This window comes from Lepidochelys kempii, chromosome 23, assembly GCF_965140285.1.
Source record: "Lepidochelys kempii isolate rLepKem1 chromosome 23, rLepKem1.hap1, whole genome shotgun sequence".
NCBI classification, from domain to species: Eukaryota; Metazoa; Chordata; order Testudines; family Cheloniidae; genus Lepidochelys; species Lepidochelys kempii.
Window position 1 is genome coordinate 9,331,138 of NC_136402.1, and position 20,076 is coordinate 9,351,213.

Consider the following 20,076-nt stretch of genomic DNA (forward strand, 5'->3'; position numbering starts at 1 on the left):
CTGCGGAGCCCCTTTTCATGGGTGGCAACGATGTCAGGGTCTCAGCTCCGAACTCCTAGTGGAACCAATGTGAGCTGGGGTGCTCTGGCCCCCTGAGAATTAGCCCAAAGGTGTCCTGAGCTGGGCCCCCCCTGCTAGAGCCCCCAAGGCATTGCCCTCTGCTTCCCCAGGTCTGCAGCACTGCAACCCAGCTGGCCAGGTACGTCCCCAGGAGCCCTCCAGTGACTGCACTCATCGCTGGGGTCACTCCCCACTGTGACGGGATCCCTGGGGTGCAGCCTGGGACTGTGGGACCGCCGTGGCCTCTTAACTCTCCAGCCTGGGTTGTCTCTCACAATGCTTTGCTAGTGACAAGCAGCAAACCCCTCCAGGCAATGTGATCACTCAGCACAACCGCATGTGGAGCCCCCACACCCAGCTTGATTGCATGAATGGTCCCAGAGCCACTCATGAATCACACAGAGAAGGGCACCAGCCCAATCCCCCCAGCTCCCAGAATATACCATCTTGCACTGCTCAAGATGCTTTCTTGAGCAATATAAGTAAATTAATTGGTTCACCTCTTCAGCAATGGAAAGTGGATATACACCAGCCTCTATAAATCTGAGCAGATTTACCAAACACTTCAGGCAAATACACTAGTAAAGATAAAGAATGAAACAAGTTTATTGACTACAAAAGATAGATTTTAAGTGATAGGCAAAAAGTCAGAGTTAGTTACCAAAATAAAATGTAAGCACACAGTCTAAACTCTCAACCCTATTAGTCTGGGCAACATCTAGATTAAGCAGTTTTTCTCACCCCACTGGATATTGCAGTTCATAGTACACAGGTTTCACCCTTGAAGCCTGGGCCAGTCTCCTCTGTTGGAGTCTTCAATCTTCTGAGAGTCCTTGTTGCTTGCAGCATAGGTGGGGGGAGGAGAAAGACCAAGCATGGTACCACTGTGTTCTATTTTATATTGTTAATCCATGTACTTGGAGGACACAAGTGATGACTGCATGGCAGGTGAGTCACCAGGCAAGGTTGAGCAATTCCCCTAGTGTGGCCTTGTGTAAGTGAGTCATTGCATTGTAGCTCCCTTGCTGGACAATGGCTGGTGATGTCCGTTCAGAACCCACTTGGGTGTTGGTTATCTCCTTTGTCATTGTCTCTGGAGAGCTAGTATCTGGATGCTTCCCAAACCCATAGCATATTTTAGTGAAAACCATACAAGACAATTCTTATAGTTTTATATGCATTAATGATACACACATTTAGATGGAACAGCAGGTCATAACCTTTCCCATGATACCTCACAATACCTGCTTTATATGATCACAATTATATACAAAATGATTAATATGAAGGTTACAGGGTATTGCCCCAAGATATAGAGTGTCACACCCATCATGTCCCTGCCTTGGCCCAACCCCAGGTATTGACTCGCTCCAGTCCAGACTGGTGGCTAGACATGCTGGCAAGGTACAGGCTGTTTCCCTTGTGGGGAGCCTGTCTGGCCATACCCCCACTGCCTACCCCCTGCATGGCAACCCGGCCTCCCAGGAGGATGCCTGTCGCTCTTCCCTGTTGTCCCCAAGGCAGCCTGGGCACCATGCTGCATTCCTGGGGGAACAGGGCTCGCTAGCTGACTGAGCCATTCCTGTTCTGATTGCAGAGGAAGGCTTTGCCCTCCACCCCAGCCTGGAGCACATCACGGTGCCTGAGCCCTTCGATTTCTGCCTGGGCCAGGACTACACCACCTACAGCTGCCTGAACCCGAGGGACATGCTGCCCGCCGCCTGCTCTCCCATGGAGCTGCCAGGCTGCCTTGGCCCAGAGTTCCTGTTGGACGCCTACAGCCCTGCGCAGAGCAGCCCTGCCCCGTTCCTGGCACCTGGGGAGAACTCTGCGGGGGACATTGAGGGTACGGCCAGTCTGGTTGGAAGTAACATGTTCCCCAGTCAGTACAAGGAGGCCTATGAGCGGGCATAGCTGGGCATGAGGTTGGGAGACATGTGAGGAGCAGTCGAGCCTTGTTTCAGATCTGTCCCGGCAGGGAGCCCCTTGCTCTAGCTGGGCAGGGCCTGGAGATGGAAGGACTGGGGCACTTGGCTTGTTGGCAGAGCTTCCCGGGCCTCCCGGCAGCGAGCACAAAGGAGACTGCTTGTCACTGCAGGGCCTACCTCCAGGAGACCAGCTGAGACCAAGGGGCATGGAGAGAGAATGACAGCACCGCCCTCCCCTAAGAGTGTGGGCCCTGAGGAGTGTGGCTGCCTGGGAATGCTCCATCTGCAACTGGAGTTCCACATCCCAGCCTGTCCAATTCCACCTCCGAGCAGCCTCCTCACTGTCAGCATATTCACTCTGCAGTTCCCCTTGCTGAACTCCCTCCAGGAGCTGAGGTGCTGGCTTGCTGGGGCAGGACCTGGCCAGAGGGGCTCTGCGTGGGCACTGTGCCCAGGTTTGACTGCATAGGCTGCTGCAGGGGTTCACGCTTTGCACTATATTTATAGGGGTTAGTTGTAGCCAGCACTTCCCTGCCATAAATGAGGCCACCTCATGGCAAAGGTCGGGGGGGGGGGAGGCACACGGACACTGTCTGGCCCCCAAATCCTGGCCAGTCAGGGTGGAAGAAATTTAAGGTCTGCTCCTGCTCCCGTTGTAGCCAATGGCCAGGCTCCCCTGGCCAGAGTGAGGACAGCTGGGCCACTGGCTTTGCTATTAATAAGGGGACAGTTTGAAGATCTTCCTGAAGGCCATGCCTTGTGCAGGCTGGATGCCCCGTCCGCAGCAGTCCCTGCACCTGCTGACCTGAGGAGGGTGGGACTAGAACACAGCCTCACAGCTGGCCGTGCTGAGATGCCAGCTGGAACGGAGCCGCTGGGGAACTGGGAGCCAGGACACCTAGGGTCTGTCCCCAGCTCTACTACTGACTCACTCTGTGGCCCTGGGTAGGTCACTCACCTCTCTGTGTCTGTTTCCCAAGTTGTAAAATGAGGGTGATGCTGCTCACCCACCACCCAGGTGTGTTGTGACAGATGGTAATAAAAAACAATACTTCTCTACTGCCTCATCCTGAACCAATTTACGAGCCCATATATCACCTCTAGACAGGGGAGCCCATTGCTGTCACTACAGTGCACCCAGCTCTAGGGTGCAATGCAGCAAACATCTTATAGCAACAGCATACCACCACTGAGGGCGGGACATGGTTTAGCTGTGGGGTGGGGGGAATATAAGGAGACTGAACATAATTACCCAGGCTCGGGGCATTAATATTACTTATCTCACACATTATCCACCCAAGGAGCACTGGTAAAATACTGACACAGAGGGCAGAGCGCCCCTCGCAGAGCAATGAGGCCTGACGCCGCTCAGCCTGTGAGTGCTGAGAGGCTGGCAGCACCAGGTGCTAAGTCAGCAGGTGAAGTGCCCAGAGACCCCCGTGTAGCCCAGGCTAACACGGGCTCTGTGCCCCCGTAGCAGCTAGCTCACGTAGAGAGATTTGTGCTGCTGCTCCTCCTAGAGCACTTCTCCGCCGGCTGCTAGAAGTTGCCTCATTGCTAACTGGGTGCATCATTCTGCTCGCTAGGAGCGAAGTCTCGTACTGTTAACCCAAAGAGAATTCGAGGTGGCTCTCCCCACTCAGAGCCATTAGAGGGCCTGCTCCCCATGTCCTGGGGAAACCCGTGCCCACAGCTACCTTCCAGGACAGGCCTGTAGGGAGCCTGTGACCACCCCCACTTCTCAACATCTCTCTGGCTGCTGCCTCACTGCTCAGGTGCCATCTGGGGGCCCCATGGCCTCTCCAGCTGTCATCTCAGCTTTGACCAGCATCTACTAGGGCAGCACTGGCCCCCAGTGTGCGCTCCTACCCTCCACCCATGGGCAGAGTGGCTCTGCCCACCTCTCACTTCCCTTTCCGGCTGTGGCAGTGACATGTAGCACCAGGCTGCCCTTTCACCCAAGTGGCTGGTAGGTCTCAGTAGTGGCTAACGCTCTGCCTGCTGGAGCAGTCCATCCTCTGGCTCCTTCCAGAGGTCTCTAGGGCCACTCCATGATCCCTGGGTATCTGGATGCTTGCTACCAGGAGGAAACCTTTTGGATATCAAGCCTAGTCCAGGCAGAAAGGAGTGAGTTGTGGGCTTCCCCCTGACAAAGCACCTAGAAGCACAGTTACTGTACTGTAAGTACTTGCTCTGTATTGGAGTCCCTGTCCATGTGGAGCCCACTCCAGAGACTAGCTAGTAGCTCCCCGACTAACCAGAGGAGGGTGTGAGGAGTCCTAGCTAGAGCTTGACAAAATAAGGATTGCAGAGTTGCTCTACCAAGTCTGGTATCACAACTAGTAATAAAACCCCCAGTGTAATGCATGGTGAAGGTGTGGGCTGCGCTCTGTCTGGCTGCCCTGGAGATCTCTGAGAGGAATACTTCGGAGGAGGTTGCCTGGGCTCTAGTTGAGAGGGCCCTGCTGCCTGAGGCCCGGGGCACATCTGCTAGCTGGTTACAGATTGTAACCGATGGAGTGAGCTCTGAGAAGAGGTGGCCGAATTAACCCACTGCTGGGCCCTAGACAAATGCACACGTCTGGGCCCCTGCTTTCTAATATGAACACCAACAAACAGCTGTACAGGACACACTCTGCAGCCAAACTCGCCTTGCTGTGGCTCTGCTGGGCCCGGCTCTTCATCTCACTGCTCTGGTCGCTGCTCACCATGATGGAGGCATAGCCTGGCCAAACCTGAGGGGTGCTACAACCCCATTGGCCAGGTCACGGTGCCACTCACTCAGGTTTGGCCCAGCCACCCCTCTGTCATGGTGAGCCTCACCCCGAGCAGCAGCAGGATGAACCGAGCAGCTGGTCCCAGTGGATCCACAGGAAAGCCAGACCAGTCACAAGCAGCATCCTGTATAGCTGTTTGTTGGGCCCTCCGCTCCACACCCTCACAGCCCCTACCTGCCTGGGTCCCAGGTACATGCCTACTTTGTCTATGTGTTAATCTGGCCCGATCTTCCCCAATGCCAACAAAATAAACTAGGTGATTTCCTGAATGGCTCCATACTGCCTAGAGCCCTCCTTGATTACTTGAAATGAGGAGCTTGGATTCTCCCAGGTTCAAGTGCAGTTTGGGGAAGAAAATGGTGGGGTTGATGGTTTGGTTTAAATGAAAACTCAGACACCACCTCGATGAGGTGCATAGGGTGGGGCCTCAGCCCCATCTTCTCCCTGTGGAGGACAGTGTAATGGAGCTGCTAGGAGGCTTTGCGAGAGCCAAGCACTAATAGCTGGGGTGACAGCCACCATGAAGGTGGTTTGGAGAGTGAGATGGTACCTGGATAAGGGTCAAAGGAGGTGCCTGCCAGGCTCCAGTTTACCACATTAAGGGTCCAGGAAAGAGGGGATCATGGACCAGGGTTAGGTGTGGACCAGTCCTTTTAGCATGTTTGAAACAGCCGGACAGGAGAATACCATACAGACTTGCACTGGAGCATGGCTAATGGTGAGGCTCAATAGCTTGAGGTGACGGATGTAGTCCAAAATCTTGGCATCTAATGGGCTGATGTATTGTGAAGGAAGCTCAGATAGAAAGTCTCTCTCATTACTCTGATCCATAGACTGATCGTGTGCTTCCTCCTCTCTATAAGGATTTATTGGTCTTCTCTAAAGCAGTCCCTGGCTGTAGTGCACAGCCAGCCCATTTTCAAGCCACGAGCTGTGAAGAGGTTGGGTTTGGAAGGAGAATTTTCCTCTTCTCTGAGAGAAGACATCTGGTAGACTGGAGTGTTGCGGACAGTGCAATAGGTCTGTGAGGCATCACTGATGCTACAAGTATTACTGTGGTCACATCCTGCTTGATCTTTTTTATGACCCTGGATATCAGAGGAATGGGAGGAAAGGCATAAAGGAGGCCTTGAGACTGGGATATGGGGGAAGCATTCTGGAGGGAGCCTGGGCTGGTACCTGTTCTGGGGCAGAAGAGAGGGCATTTGCTGTTCTTGTTAGTGGCAAACAGGTCTACCACAGGGAAACCCCCTCTGTGGATCACAGGCTTGAGAGACTATTGGTGGCTGGCTGAGTACTGTCATTGAGGTAATCCACCAGATTGTTCTTTGCTCCTGGTTGGTGAAGGGCCATGGAAGTTTTCCTGTGCAGATGGCTCTGTTTCCATAGTTTGATTCCCTCCTCACAGAGCCCCCCCGCCTGTTGATATTATACATTGCAGGGGTGGTGTCTGTCAGGATCTGTACTGTGGTCCCTTCCAGCATGGTATTTCAGGTGGCCTCTCCTACTACCAGGCATTTTGTGAACACTCCTGGGGTGTAAACAGGCTAGACGATCGTAACCAGTATCAGGTATTGCGTCCCACTGGAAACTGGAGATATTTTCTGTTGGCAGAATGAATCACTGTGTGAAACAAGCATCCTGAAGGCTGAGGTGGTAGAGACTCTTTGTCCTGTATGCTCTAGTATGAGGGACAAATGGACATGCAGGGCCCAGGCATGGACCCAATGGATACTTCTGGTCAAAAGATTCCAGTCTCACGCACGTGAGATGCATATGCACTATAATGGATCCAACTGAACAAAATATCTATGTATCTCTTCTGCCCATCAGAGTTGGCAGCAACAAGGGCCGGGTTCAGTATCTAGGGGTTCCATTCCAATAATGGAATGCAAAACCGGCTTGAGCCCCCACCCAGTGACCTGGGACAAATATATACCACCCCCCTGGCGCCTCTAAGAGAGAATACTTCCCCTCTCACAAGCAGAGTCTGAGTGTAACAAAAGTCTTTTAATAACAGAGAGAAACAATGTGGCATTATGTTAGGGAAACAGCACCAACAGGATTCATAACACAAACAATGAGCAAAAACCCACCCCAAGCAAATTGGGCCATGTCCTTTCCCTTTGGTTCTTGAGTCCAGCAACCCAAAAGTCTGTCCTTGGTGAGTCCAGAATTCAAAAGTTCATCTACAGAGTTTTAACCCCACCACCACCTGTGTGGAAACGGGGTCGGGGAAGAAGCAAAAGGGTACCTTACATGCTCCACACTCCTCTCCCCAGCTGCTCCCCCACCTCTCTGCACTCCTCTCTGCCAGCTGCTCCTCCCCGGTAGCCATCCTGTGAGCCGTCCACCAGCTGCTCCTCCCCCGTAGTCATCCTGCAAGTCACTCACCAATATATCTTCAGGCCCCTTACTATTTTTAGCACAGTACTCAGTGATTTCAGCTCATAGTAAGGGAACCCCAGTACTGGTGCACCATTGACCCAAAACAAATTCAGCTCTGTAATCTGTAACCAGGCTCCTAACTAAAATCAAAATTAGCTCTGCTATTACATAGTAGAAAAGATACAGCTGGCATTTAGGGCCCTTAAAAAGAACCCATACCACAAAGTACAAATGCCTATTCCCAACCTCTCTCAATTCATTGGGTTTTGGAACCCATGACCCTTGCTTAGCAAGTGCTGCTTCGGTGATGACGAGTCCCTCCATCATAACAAAAGGCCAAGTACAGTTCCACTGTCCTTGATTCACATAATTAGGATAACAGTTTATTCTTCCTGTCCCAACAACAGAGAAACAGGCTCCTACAGCAGCCAAAGTGACCATCTAGGAGGGGTGGGTGTGCCTATGCAAATGAGATCAGCCCCTGAAGTTCTTCTCCACAACCTGCCACAGCTCACCACCAGATGTCAGGGTAGAGCTCATCCTGACTGTGCTTACATCTCGAAGAACCCCACTTCCTGTAAAGGATAACAGAACCTCAATTTTACAAACACCAGCCTTGGGAATGACCCTTTTCCTGACCAGGAAAAAAATCCTCACATAACAAGTGATGTTGATGAAGACTAAGTCAACATCCCTTCACATTCTGATCCATTTCCAGTGCATTGAAGGTCTCTGCAATGGCATGAAGGACTGGAAGAAAGCAATGTAGTGCCCTACATCACAGATCCACAGGGTCTGGTCTAAGCCCCAACCAGTAATCAGTTCTGTGGAGTGACCCTTTTAGTGTGTTGGGCCCCCAGCATCCACACACTTCCACAGGGGTAGGCCCATGGACTCCATAACTGAAACTGGGCCTTTGGGTACCAGGGATCCCGGTGGTTCCCTGCTGCAAGTCCAGACTTTTGTGGGAGGCTTGTACGGTGTCCCTTCAGGACGCAATGCTCCCAGTAAGCATTTACAATGGCACCAGACAGCCTTTTCAAAAGAAGGTAATCTATTAGTCACCTGGCCTACAGAATCTGACAGTCCTTAGAGAAGCAAAGGACAGGACAGAGTTCAGCCTGGCCAACATCAGGTCTCTACCCCACCAAGCTGCTGTAAGATCCATTTTGACCCCATCTCTGTCCCTGTGTGTTTGGTTCCATGTGTGTGTGCTGTAGGTATCTATGAGTTCAGCTTTTAACATGGCCACCGACCACTTTTCCCCTTTGTTCTCCTGCTTGGAGCCCTTGCTTGGCTTCCCTGCAGAGAGGTGGGTGGAAATCTCCTTCTTCTTGCCAGCTGGACACTTGCTAGGTGGAAATGTCCTGGCCATTGGGGTTTCCATTGTCTCTTTCACTCACCCATGTAGACATTTACTCTGGTTTCCAACCAGGCTGCTGAATCAACACCTCACCCCTTCTCTTTACACTCAGTGCAAGACAGTGTAAAGCCCAAGGGGAAAGTGAGACACACATAGGTATCATAAAAATATTACCAAAATTCCCACATTTGTCACACCAAATACCGCCACTCATGCACCAGACTGACTGTTGTGAGATGTTCTATTTTAGAAACTTTTCAATCCCTGATTAGTCTATAAGAACGGCCATACTGGGTCAGTTCAAAGGTCCATCTAGCCCAATATCTGATTTTCTGACAGTAGCCTATGCCAGGTGCCCCAGAGGGAATGAACAGAACAGGTAATCATCAAGTGATCCATCATGCATCACTGAGTCCCAGCTTCTGGCAAAAAGAAGCTAGGGACACCGTCCCTGCCCATCCTGGCTAATAGTTCTTTTATCTAGTTCTTTTTTGAACCCTATTATAGTCTTGACCTTCACAACATCCTCTGGCAAAGAGTTCCGCAGGTTGACTGTGCGCTGTGTGAAGAAATACTTCCTTTTGTTTTAAGCTTGCTGCCTATTAATTTCATTTGGTGACCCCTAGTTCTTGTGTTATGAACAAACAACACTTCCTTATTTACTTTCTCCACACCAGTCATGATTTTATAGATCTCGATCATATCCCCCTTAGTTGTCTCTTTTCCAAGCTGAAAAGTCCCAGTCTTATTAATCTCTCCTCCTACAGAAGCTGTTCCATACCCCTAATCATTTTAGTTGCCCTTTTCTGAACCTTTTCCAATATCTTTTTTGAAATGGGGCAACCACACCTGTGCACAGTGTTCAAGATATGGGCATACCATAGATTTATACAGCAGCAATACGATATTTTCTGTCTTATTAGCTCTCCCTTTCTTAAAGTTTCCCAGCATTCTGTTCCCTTTTTCGACTGCCCGTGCGCATTTGAGCAGATGTTTGCAGAGAACCATCCACAATGACTCCAAGACCTCTTTCTAGAGTGGTAACAGCCACTTTAGACCCCATAGATGTAGTTGGGATGATGTTTTCCAACGTGCCTTACTTTGCCTTGATCAACACTGAATTTCATCTGCCATTTTGTTCCCCAGTCACCCAGTTGTGAGAGACCCTTTATGTAGCTCTTCGCACTCTGCCTGGGACTTCACTGTCTGGACTAGTTTTGTAGTATCTGCAAGTTTTGCCACCTCACTCACCCTTGCCAGGACAGACAGACCGACCCCCCCCAACCCCCCCCCAGGGGAGGAGGCACCCCGAGCCAGGACGGACAGACACCCCCCCCCACGGGGGGAGGCACCCCGAGCCAGGACGGACAGACACCCCCCCACCCCCCCACCCGGGGAGGCACCCCGAGCCAGGACGGACAGACACCCCCCCACCCACCCACCCCCCCCACGGGGGGAGGCACCCCGAGCCAGGACGGACAGACACCCCCCCCACCCACCCCCCCCAAGGGGGGAAGCACCCCGAGCCAGGACGGACAGACACCCCCCCACCCACGGGGGGAGGCACCCCGAGCCAGGACGGACAGACACCCCCCCCCCCACCCACCCCCCCCAAGGGGGGAAGCACCCCGAGCCAGGACGGACAGACACCCCCCCCCCCACCCACCCCCCCCAAGGGGGGAGGCACCCCGAGCCAGGACGGACAGACACCCCCCCCCCCCCCACCCCCCCCAAGGGGGGAGGCACCCCGAGCCAGGACGGACAGACACCCCCCCCCCACCCCCCCCAAGGGGGGAGGCACCCCGAGCCAGGACGGACAGACACCCCCCCCACCCACCCCCCCCAAGGGGGGAGGCACCCCGAGCCAGGACGGACAGACCCCCCCCCCCACCCACCCCAAGGGGGGAGGCACCCCGAGCCAGGACGGACAGACCCCCCCCCCCCACCCACCCCACGGGGGAGGCACCCCGAGCCAGGACAGACAGACCCCCCCCACCCCACGGGGGAGGCACCCCGAGCCAGGACAGACAGACCCCCCCCACCCCACCGGGGGAGGCACCCCTAGTTACCTCTCTCCAGCCTGGAAATGGACCAGTTATTCCTACCCTGGGTTTCCTGCCTCTTCACCAGCCACGGATCCAGGAGCCGACCCTCGCTCGGAGCCCAGAGCGACTCACTGGCCCGCAGCCCCGAACGCGCCGCGCCAAGGACCCGGCGGCCAGGAGCGAGTCGAGTCCCCGCCCCCCGCCGCGCTCCTGCTTCGCGCTCCACGCCCCACCCGCGCGAGGGCCCCTAGAGCGACTGCGCAGGCGCCTCTCTACCCCCCACCCCCGCCAGTTTATCCCAGCCCGGCCCCACCCCGCAGGGCGGGCCCCAGTGGGGAAGGGGCAGCCATTAGCTGAGGAGGTTGAGCCACGTGATCGGCACCAGCCAACCGCCGACGGGGCGAGTCTCTCCCTTTTCCGGTTCCGGGTCAATTTGCCGCGCCCCTCCGCAGGTGAGTGGTTGATGGCGCCGCAGGTAGGAAACTTGGGTGGGGTGACGGGAGCTGGGCACGTTCCCCCCCCCATCTCCCCGGGGCGGGGCTGGGGGGGGTGACGGGAGCTGGGCACGTTCCCCCCCCATCTCCCCGGGGCGGGGCTGGGGGGTGGGGTGACGGGAGCTGGGCACGTTCCCCCCCCATCTCCCCGGGGCGGGGCTGGGTGGGGTGACGGGAGCTGGGCACGTTCCCCCCCCATCTCCCCGGGGCGGGGCTGGGGGGTGGGGTGACGGGAGCTGGGCACGTTCCCCCCCCATCTCCCCGGGGCGGGGCTGGGTGGGGTGACGGGAGCTGGGCACGTTCCCCCCCCATCTCCCCGGGGCGGGGCTGGGGGGTGGGGTGACGGGAGCTGGGCACGTTCCCCCCCCCATCTCCCCGGGGCGGGGCTGGGGGGGGGTGACGGGAGCTGGGCACGTTCCCCCCCCCCCCATCTCCCCGGGGCGGGGCTGGGGGGGGGTGACGGGAGCTGGGCACGTTCCCCCCCCATCTCCCCGGGGCGGGGCTGGGGGGGGGTGACGGGAGCTGGGCACGTTCCCCCCCCATCTCCCCGGGGCGGGGCTGGGGGGGGGTGACGGGAGCTGGGCACGTTCCCCCCCCATCTCCCCGGGGCGGGGCTGGGGGGGGGGTGACGGGAGCTGGGCACGTTCCCCCCCCATCTCCCTGGGGCGGGGCTGGGGTGACGGGAGCTGGGCACGTTCCCCCCCCATCTCCCCGGGGCGGGGCTGGGGGGTGGGGTGACGGGAGCTGGGCACGTTCCCCCCCCCATCTCCCCGGGGTGGGGCTGGGGGGGGTGACGGGAGCTGGGCACGTTCCCCCCCCATCTCCCCGGGGCGGGGCTGGGGGGGGGTGACGGGAGCTGGGCACGTTCCCCCCCCCCATCTCCCCGGGGCGGGGCTGGGGGGGTGACGGGAGCTGGGCACGTTCCCCCCCCCCATCTCCCCGGGGCGGGGCTGGGGGGGGTGACGGGAGCTGGGCACGTTCCCCCCCCATCTCCCGGGGTGGGGCTGGGGGGGTGACGGGAGCTGGGCACGTTCCCCCCCCCCATCTCCCTGGGGCGGGGCTGGGGGACTGACGGGAGCTGGGCACGTTCCCCCCCCCCCATCTCCCCGGGGCGGGCAGGCTCTGGGGCTAATGGTACCGGGATACGTGCACACGTCCCCCGACCCCCCCCCCCCCCCGCCTTGGTGTGGGGCAGGCTGAGGATGGGGCGATCAGTGGTGGGGTAGGGCGGCAGTACAGCCAAAATGGAGGAGCTGCCTGTACTGGGCACTGGCTCCTGCGAGCGGCAGCCGAACCCGCTGCTGCTGTCACCGCGGCAGGTTACTGGTAGAGCCCTGCAGTTCCACAGATCTGCTTTATATCCACGGATATCCGCAGCCACAGATATAAATTTTGTATCCCCACAGGGCTCTAGATCAGTGTTTCTCAAATGCCGCCACCATGGCTGCATGCAGCTGCCAGGGGCTTTTGCGGCCACAGCATCCTGGGCAGGGATTTGGGGGAGGGCTTACCCCATTCTTGAGCCACAAACGCTGGATGAGCAGACAGCCGGTGTGAGTTCTCCACCTTCCCAGGGCCGGTGGGGCTCAGGCTTCCAGCTTCAGCACTGGTGTGGCAGGCGGCAGGCTCTGGCTGAGCAGCAGCGGGCTCCGGCCACTGGCTCTGAGCGTGGGGCTTCGGGCTCTCGGCTTTGGCTGCACAGCAGCAGGCTCCATCCCCTGGCCACTGGTCTTTGGGCTCATCCCCTCCTTATCACCTCTGGCCCCTGCTGCTGTCCCTGGCCCCTCACCCATCCACCCCATCACCCCTGGCCCTCATTGCCTCCCTACCCATCTCCCCATCCAAGGCTTAATTTGTCCCCTGGCTTGGGCTGAGTACATCTGTTGTGAAAAGTGATATTTGTATGTTAATGTCACTTTTCACTGTCTTCCAGCTAGCTAACGAGTGTGCTGCTGTGAAAAGCTACATTAACAAAGGTACCAAGCAGACTTACTAGGTAGCAAGTCTTAAAAAAAAAAACAAAAAAAAAACCCCCACCACAACCAAAAAAGCAAAGGAAACAACAAAAAAATACGAGAACGTGCAAAGCACCCTATTTGGCTTTCTACTCTCTAAATAGAGACAAGTGTAGTTATTACTGAATCTGTAAAAAAAACAAAAAAAGAAACCCTACATAAATAAATTACAATGATTTGGACATGGACAAGTGCATATTTATTTGTTTTTTCCTAAAGTTAGTTAAGTATTTTAGGAAAAATTATCAAAGCAGCCACCAGCAAGAGTTAGTGGATGCCCTCTGAGGCCACCAAAAAATGTGTTGTGAGAACCCGTGCAAGACATTAGGAAAAACTTCCTGTCAGTGTGGTTAAGCACCGGAATAAATTGCTTAGGGATGTTGTGGAATCTCCATCATTGGAGATTTTTAAGAGCAGGTTAGACAAACAGCTGTTGGGGTGGTCTATGCCCGTGATTCTCAACCTATTTACCATTATGGGCCACATATGCAGTCCATAATGTGTTATATGAGCCACATCCAATACTACCTGTATGGCCCTGAGTGTCATGTGGGCCGCAGCTGTGTGTTGATTGGGCCGCAGGTTGAGAACCACTGGTCTAGGTAATATTTAGTCCTCCCTTCCCGTCCTACTGTTCTATGAAATTTGAGTGTGATTGTATGACGGGATTGCTTATGATAGACTAGGGCTCAACAGCCCTGGTGCTCCCTTCTGATTTGTGCGTCATGTTCCTAAAAGTTTGTGCATCAGGGCTTCAGCCAGCTGCCTGCTGGGGTCAGGAAGGGATTTTGTTTTCTTCAAAGTATTCTGGGCTTTTTTTTTTTTTTTTGGCTTCCTTCCTTTGATGCCTCAAGCATGGCTCTAGGTGGAGAGGGGCTATTTGGTGAGGTGACACTGAGCACTCTCTCTCTCAAGTGCTTGGCTGGCTGGTTCTTGCTCACAGGCTTGGGGTCTTGCTGGCTGCCATATGTGGGGTGGAGGAGGAATTTTCTCCCGGGTCAGAGTAGCAGGAACCTTGGGGTTTTTTCATCTTCCTCTGCAGCGTGTGGGTGTTGGTCACTTGCCAGGATTATCTGGGTATATCTCACGGAATCATTTCCCTGCCATTGTGGGTGCCCCTTAGTCCCTCCTGTTCTCTGCCTGTGGCACGTAATAGTCTCGTCTCCTGTGGACTGCAATGCTTAGGTTGTTTAATTTAGGTTTAATTTCAGTTGTTGGGTTTTGTGGTGTGGGTGCTGAGTGGTGTGGGTGGCCTGTGACACACAGGAGGTCAGACTAGATCATCTGGTGGGCCCTTCTGCTCTTAAGCTCTATGCGTCCTGCTGCCCCCCTCCCACCAGTGTGGTGGGGGATGCAGGGAGCTGATATCTAAGCACTGTCTCCCTGAGTGCTGTGGGGCAGGGTAGTGGGGGTTGCCAGTGTGTAGGTGCTGCCCCCTCATGCGGGGCAGGGAATGGGGGTGCTGGTGCCTGGGCGCTGCCCCCCGGTGTAGGATGAGATGGGTGCTGCTGCTGTCTAGGTGAAAGCTACTCAGCTTTAACTTCTGCCCATCCTATGCCCTTTCCATGCAGGAGCTTGTCAGCTTTTTCAGAGAGAAGATCAACAAGGCATGATGTAGCCGCTGCCTCTCTTGGATCGGGAATATTCCTTCAGTAGGTCCATTAATAGTGAGGAAAGCCTTCTGCCCTTACCCCTCAGGCTAGAGATGGCAAACTTGGAGCTGACAGAGCTGGGCTCCTGGGGGGGTTCCCGAGTAAGTTTGGGGTAGAAGCAGCAGCAAAGACTGCTCAGCCAGTGGAGCTCCTGGCTAGCCTGACTCTCCTCATGTCTTGGCTGTGATATTGAGTGTGAATGTGTGGGCCAGGGCTCATAGCAGAGACCTTTCCCTGCAGAGTTGGAAGAACTCCTAGCCCATTTCTGCAGCCTCCCCAGATTGGGGGCAGCGCACCTCCTGTTCTGTGCTGCGGTCAGTCAAGTGATTCTAGTGAACCTGTGCGGAGGACAGAGCTGCTCCTGCACACAGCATGTGTCCCCTTGAGGGAGGGACCCCCATCCCCCCACACTCAGAGACCCCTGGCCTTCGCTCTCTTTGTTGTAGCCCTGTGGTGTGCCTGCCCAGGTTGCTGACCTGCAGTGTTCTCTTTGTTTAGGCTCCTTTTCCCTTGGCTCATGGGCTGTGCTGAGTGAGCACGCAGCTGCTGCTCCCAGGTCTCCACGCTGCTGTTCTGTGAGTATTGCCCTTCTCCAGCTTGTGACCTCTCTGAGGTGTCTCTTGTGATTAACCCCCCACCCACCCTCGCTCGGCTGGGCACTCAGAGTGTCTCTGCGGAAGGGCTGGGTAACTGTTCTGGGGGGAATTTGTGGGCGGGGAAAGGCCTGAAAGTGTGGTGTAAAGTGGACTGGAGGTGAGCTAATGGGGCTTTTCAGTCCTTTGCCTCCAGCCCAGGGCTCTCAGGGCTTGTACTGATGTAAGCGCAGCCCACGTCTGCAGGGTGTCTTTGGGATGCTCACAATGCAAGCACCTGTCTGGCTTGCCCTCAGCCTTCAGAGGAAGGATGGCCCAGTAGCTACAGCACCAGCCTGAGCTGTGGGAACCCTGGGGTCAATTCCTGCCCCATCACAAACATCCTGTGTGGTTCTGGGCAAGTCACTTAGTCTCTCTGGGCCTCAGTTCCCATCTGTGAAATGGGGGTAATAGTCCTGCCCTGCCTTACTGGGGCATGGGTATAGGTACATGAAAGATTGACATGCTCAGATGCCATGGTGATGGGGGGGGGGCAGAGAGGTATCCTGGCCGAGTCGGTGTTCCTGCTGCCCCGCTCGCTCCCTCTTGTGGTGTATTTCCTTTGGAATAGCTGTCCCTGTGCTAAGATGTTTTTCTCCTTTTATTTCATGCCTGTCTCTCTAATCTCAGTGCATTGTCATTGGTGCTCTGTGACTGTAGTAACCTTACTACAGTAACCTGACTGGCCAGTCTCAAAGCCAAGAGGCTGGTTTCCACCTCCTCAGGTAGAGACCAGATAGACCCCTTGCTGCGGTTATTGCCAGAAGCTGGGACTGGACGACAAGGGATGGATCGACATAATTGCCTGTTCTGTTCATTCCCTCTGAAACTCTGGCATTGGCCACTCTCGGAAGACAGGATACTGGGCTAGATGGACCATTGGTCTGACCCAGTCTGGCCATTCTTGTGTTCAGCCCACTTGTCCAGGATGCTCTGACTCTCCTATTCATGGCCCTTGCCTGATGCTCTCCTCTGTACCCTTCTGCCTAAGACTTTATGATCTTGGAGTCTCTCAGGGTGGGTGCCATGTAGCCGATTTTTCCTTTTGATTATGATCTCTTTCAGCCTCCTGGTCCTGGAATGAGGAGAGCAGCGTGATGTTTTTCTACCCTAAAATACTTAGCCTAGTCTACACTACAAATTTATGTTGGTATAACTATGTTGCTCAGAAGTGTGGAAAATTCACACCCATGAGTGACGAAGTTCTACTGACCAACCTTCTGGTGTAGGCAGAACTGTGTGGATGGGAGGGCTTCTCCTGTCAACGTAGCTACCACCACTTGGGGATGTGGAGTAGCTACGCCAACAGGAGAAGCTCTCCCATTGGTGTAGGTAGTGTCTTCACTAAGTGCTTCAGCAGCACAGCTGCACCGGTGTAAGTGTAGACAAGCCCTTAACATCTGCATTGTGTGATTGGTCCCCTGGGGCTGAGGCTTGGGGGAATGTTTGATTGTAGCTGTTGGTGATGGCTGTGGCATCCGCTGCAGCTCTCTGCAACAATGTGTGTTCCTGGATTAACCCGTAACTCTCAGTCACTGAGCTTGTTGGTGTCTGTGTGCAGAGTGGAGTCTGCGTTTCTCTCCTCGGCTGTGTGCACACATCCTAGAGTGCACCCCAGTCTCTGGGAATGCTGAGAGGTTGTTGCTTTTACTCAGTTCTGTGTTCCTTCCCTTTGACAGCTTGCAGACAGCAGGATGTGGCACGAAGCCCGGAAACATGAGCGCAAGCTCCGTGGGATGATGGTCGATTACAAGAAACGAGCTGAGCGTCGGAGAGAATACTATGAGAAAATAGTGAGTGCCCCTGCACAGTCCCGGCCCCGCCCCCGCCATCCCGGTCTGTGGCCTTTGCTGTCGGGTTGGGTACTGCTCCTGTTGTTTTCTGTTCCCATGTCTGGCTTTATGCAGCTTTACATATTGCTGTTCAGTTGCAAAGCACGCACAGGAAGCGTCCAAGGTGTGTGTCTGCTACTGCTGGGACCTTCGGCCCTTCCTCATTTCTGTGACTTTACTCTTGCTTTAAGTTTTTGCCTTTAATGATAGTTAGGCCTGGACGGTTAGTGCCAAGTCTGTTTGCCTCGGGCTAGAGACACCTCTGTGCTGTGGGGTTTTGCTGTAGGTCAGGTGGCTACAAACCACATTATGATGTCTCGCAGGGAAAAATTAAAGTGTCTGAAAGTATCGGCTTTCCCTGTGCACAGTGTGGGCCTGGACTCTTGATGCTCTGCTGGGGCAGGTGCAATATTCATTGTGCCTCCCTCCAAAGCTACAATGGAACGAGGCCTTGTGGCAGCCACTCCTATTGCTTTGGGAGCTCAGCCCTCGCCTGAGAGCTGCAGTCCCCCTCTGCCTAAGTGAATTGATACATGTTGAATCCCATACCAACGTCTGACTTCCTGAGCAACCTCTGTTTCAGCAGGCAGAACTGTCTCAGAGGTGCTGTGACCGCAGAGCAGCATGCTGGGCTGCTCCAAGGAGAGGGATGCAGAGTTGTGATGCTGACTGGCGGGCTGTGTGGTTATCATGGTTTGTTGGCCTGCTGTGCTCTTGTGAGGCATTATGTAGAACTGAATTCTTGCACGTTCAATTTCCTTTCTGGAAGAACAGAGCAGGATTACAGGAAACACTCCACATGCAGGAGTGCCTGATCTGCAGCTTGACTCTTGGATCAGCTCTTTGGCCTGCTTCCCTGTGGTGTGTCCCTCTCTAAAATGCAGTCCTGCTCTGAGCCATGGTTAACGCCATATCAAGGCTGCTCGGTTTACAAGTAAAATGTTTTTTTTTCTAGCTGCCAGCATCCCAGAATTCACCTGGGATCTGTGAGCAAACCTTGATTCTTTTGTTGCACAGCAGCACCAGTAACAAAGGTTCTGCAGGCCAAGCCGGCTCTGCTGTACCACTTGTGCAGTCCCTTAGCCTTTCCTGGATGTGCTCAAGTGCAACTGCTTGCAGCGTAGGAAGCAAACTGGTTGACACATACGAAGGAATCGAATCCAGCTCCTTCTGTCTCAGCTGTGCTGGCTCTGCAGGGCTAAGAGCAGTGAAAATTTTTGTCACTAAAGGCATCAGGCTTGCCCCCGATAAGCACATGAGGCAGATTCGAGTAAGCAGGGGCTGCTTCTATTGTTGCTTTTCAGTGTAGCTCGGCACTTTAACTGCTGCTGCCTGAGATCCCCAGGATGTGTTTAACACCCCCCTGCACATGGTACTGTCAGACTCTCTGCTCTGAAGGGATTTCACTTGTAGCTTTAATGAATGCTTAAACCCCTTACAAAGGCTTTGGACTCGGCCATTCAGTGTCTGCATAACTTGGTGCCTTGCTCAAACTGACCAGATCCTGTAAAATGCCAGCCTTATACATCTCGCTGTTTGTGCTTCTTCCAGAAAAAGGACCCAGCTCAGTTCCTCCAAGTGCATGGCCGGGCGTGTAAGGTCCACTTGGATTCTGCCGTTGCTCTTGCAGCTGAAAGTCCTGTCAACATGTGAGTAGCTTGAGCGGGCCCTGCCTGCTAGCTCTGCACTGACAGGCAGGGAGCATAGTGAAGCAGCTGGGGATTGTGGCTGGAAGGCCCTCGAAGGGGCACCATCAACTTGCTCTCTTCGGTGTATCTGTTGTACTGCTAGTGGGATCCCGTAAGGTGACCAAGTGAAGGAGAAGAGGGGGAAGGTCTGGAGTGTTCCTGTTTGTCTGCTTTTGTGCATGGTCAGCGATGCTGAGTCCCTTCTGTGGCCAGTTTCTTCCCCTCATGTTCACACAGCACTGTAGAAATCTCTTTAAAAGGTGGGAAGAAGTGACTGTAAACCCCCCAGAATTGGTGGGAGGCTTGGGGCCTGTTGTACCTGAAGCTCCTTTGCTGTCTGCACTTCAGGCTGACTGTCCCTTGAGCATGCTACCTGCCAGCTCGACTATGCAAAGGTCAACGTCGGCTTGGCAGGGGCATGCCATCTTGTGAGTACAGTTCTGTACCCTAGGGAGTGACCTTCCCCCCTCTCCCTACCCCATCCTTGGGGAATATGATCAGCATCTCAGCACAGGGACCTTGGGTCCAATCCCCAGGAACAGTGGAGACTGTGGAAATGGCTAGTTCTCCCTGTAATAAGTCAAGGTACATGAGTAGGGCCCTACCAAATTCACAGCTGTGAAAAACGCGTCACGGACTGTGAAATCTGGTCTTTTGTGTACTTTTACCTTATATTACACAGATTTCACAGGGGAGACCAGCGTTTCTCAAACTGGGGGTCCCGACCCAAAAGGTGATGGGGGGGTGGGGGCGTTGCAAGATTATTCTACGGAGGTGGCAATATCGCGACCTTTACTTCTGAGCTGCCTTCAGAGCTGGGTGGAAAGAAGCAGCGGCTGCTGGCCAGGCACCCAGCTGTGAAGGCAGCACCGCCAGCAGCAGCGCAGAAGTAAGGGTGGCCATGGGCGGCCGGAGAGTGGCAGCTGCTGGCTGAGGGCAGCAGGTCAGAGGTAAGGATAGCAATACCATACCATTCTCACTTCTGTGCTGCTTCTGGCAGTGGCGCGGCCTGCAGAGCTGGGCTGCTGGCCAGCAGCTGCCACACTCTGGCTGCCCAGTTCTGAAGGCAGTGCCACCAGCAGCAGCAGAGAAGTAAGGGTGGCAATAACACAACCCCCCTACAATAGCCTTGCGACACCCCCACTTTTGGGTCAGGACCCCTACAGGTACAGCATCGTGAAATTTCAGATTTAAATATCTGA

General features: G+C 54.7%; 2 protein-coding genes and 1 long non-coding RNA gene across 17 annotated transcripts in view; 2 read left to right on the top strand and 1 right to left on the bottom strand.

The window, feature by feature from the left end:
- RELB (RELB proto-oncogene, NF-kB subunit) overlaps window positions 1-3,047 on the top strand; it is a 20,903-nt gene extending 17,856 nt beyond the window's left edge. For all 6 annotated transcript variants that reach the window (XM_073322286.2, XM_073322287.2, XM_073322284.2 and 3 more), the window contains one exon: window positions 1,658-3,047. In XM_073322286.2, the coding sequence (XP_073178387.2) occupies window positions 1,658-1,974 (317 nt within the window). In that variant the 3' untranslated portion in view covers window positions 1,975-3,047. The remainder of the gene's footprint in view (window positions 1-1,657) is intronic.
- On the bottom strand, window positions 649-10,779 carry LOC140902322 (uncharacterized). 2 transcript variants are annotated; one of them, XR_012156053.2, is made up of 2 exons: window positions 10,586-10,779; window positions 649-6,369 (listed from the first exon to the last, which is right to left on the bottom strand). It is a non-coding gene; the product is annotated as an uncharacterized LOC140902322 (long non-coding RNA). The 2 variants fall into 2 exon arrangements; XR_012156054.2 differs by having other exon boundaries at window positions 649-7,728.
- A 192-nt stretch (window positions 10,780-10,971) lies between these two features.
- Window positions 10,972-20,076, top strand: part of CLASRP (CLK4 associating serine/arginine rich protein) — a 41,683-nt gene continuing 32,578 nt past the window's right edge. For 2 of the 9 annotated variants that reach the window (XR_012156043.2, XM_073322208.2), the window contains exons 1-4: window positions 12,989-13,031; window positions 15,221-15,297; window positions 17,034-17,147; window positions 18,738-18,835. Coding sequence is in view for 7 of the 9 variants with exons in the window: in XM_073322208.2 (XP_073178309.1) it covers window positions 17,049-17,147; window positions 18,738-18,835 (197 nt within the window). In the remaining 2 variants the exon portion in view is untranslated. Of the gene's footprint in view, window positions 11,037-12,988; window positions 13,032-14,641; window positions 14,723-15,220; window positions 15,298-17,033; window positions 17,148-18,737; window positions 18,836-20,076 lie in introns of those variants that run through there. The other 7 variants (XM_073322209.2, XM_073322212.1, XM_073322211.1 and 4 more) reach the window with 7 other exon arrangements.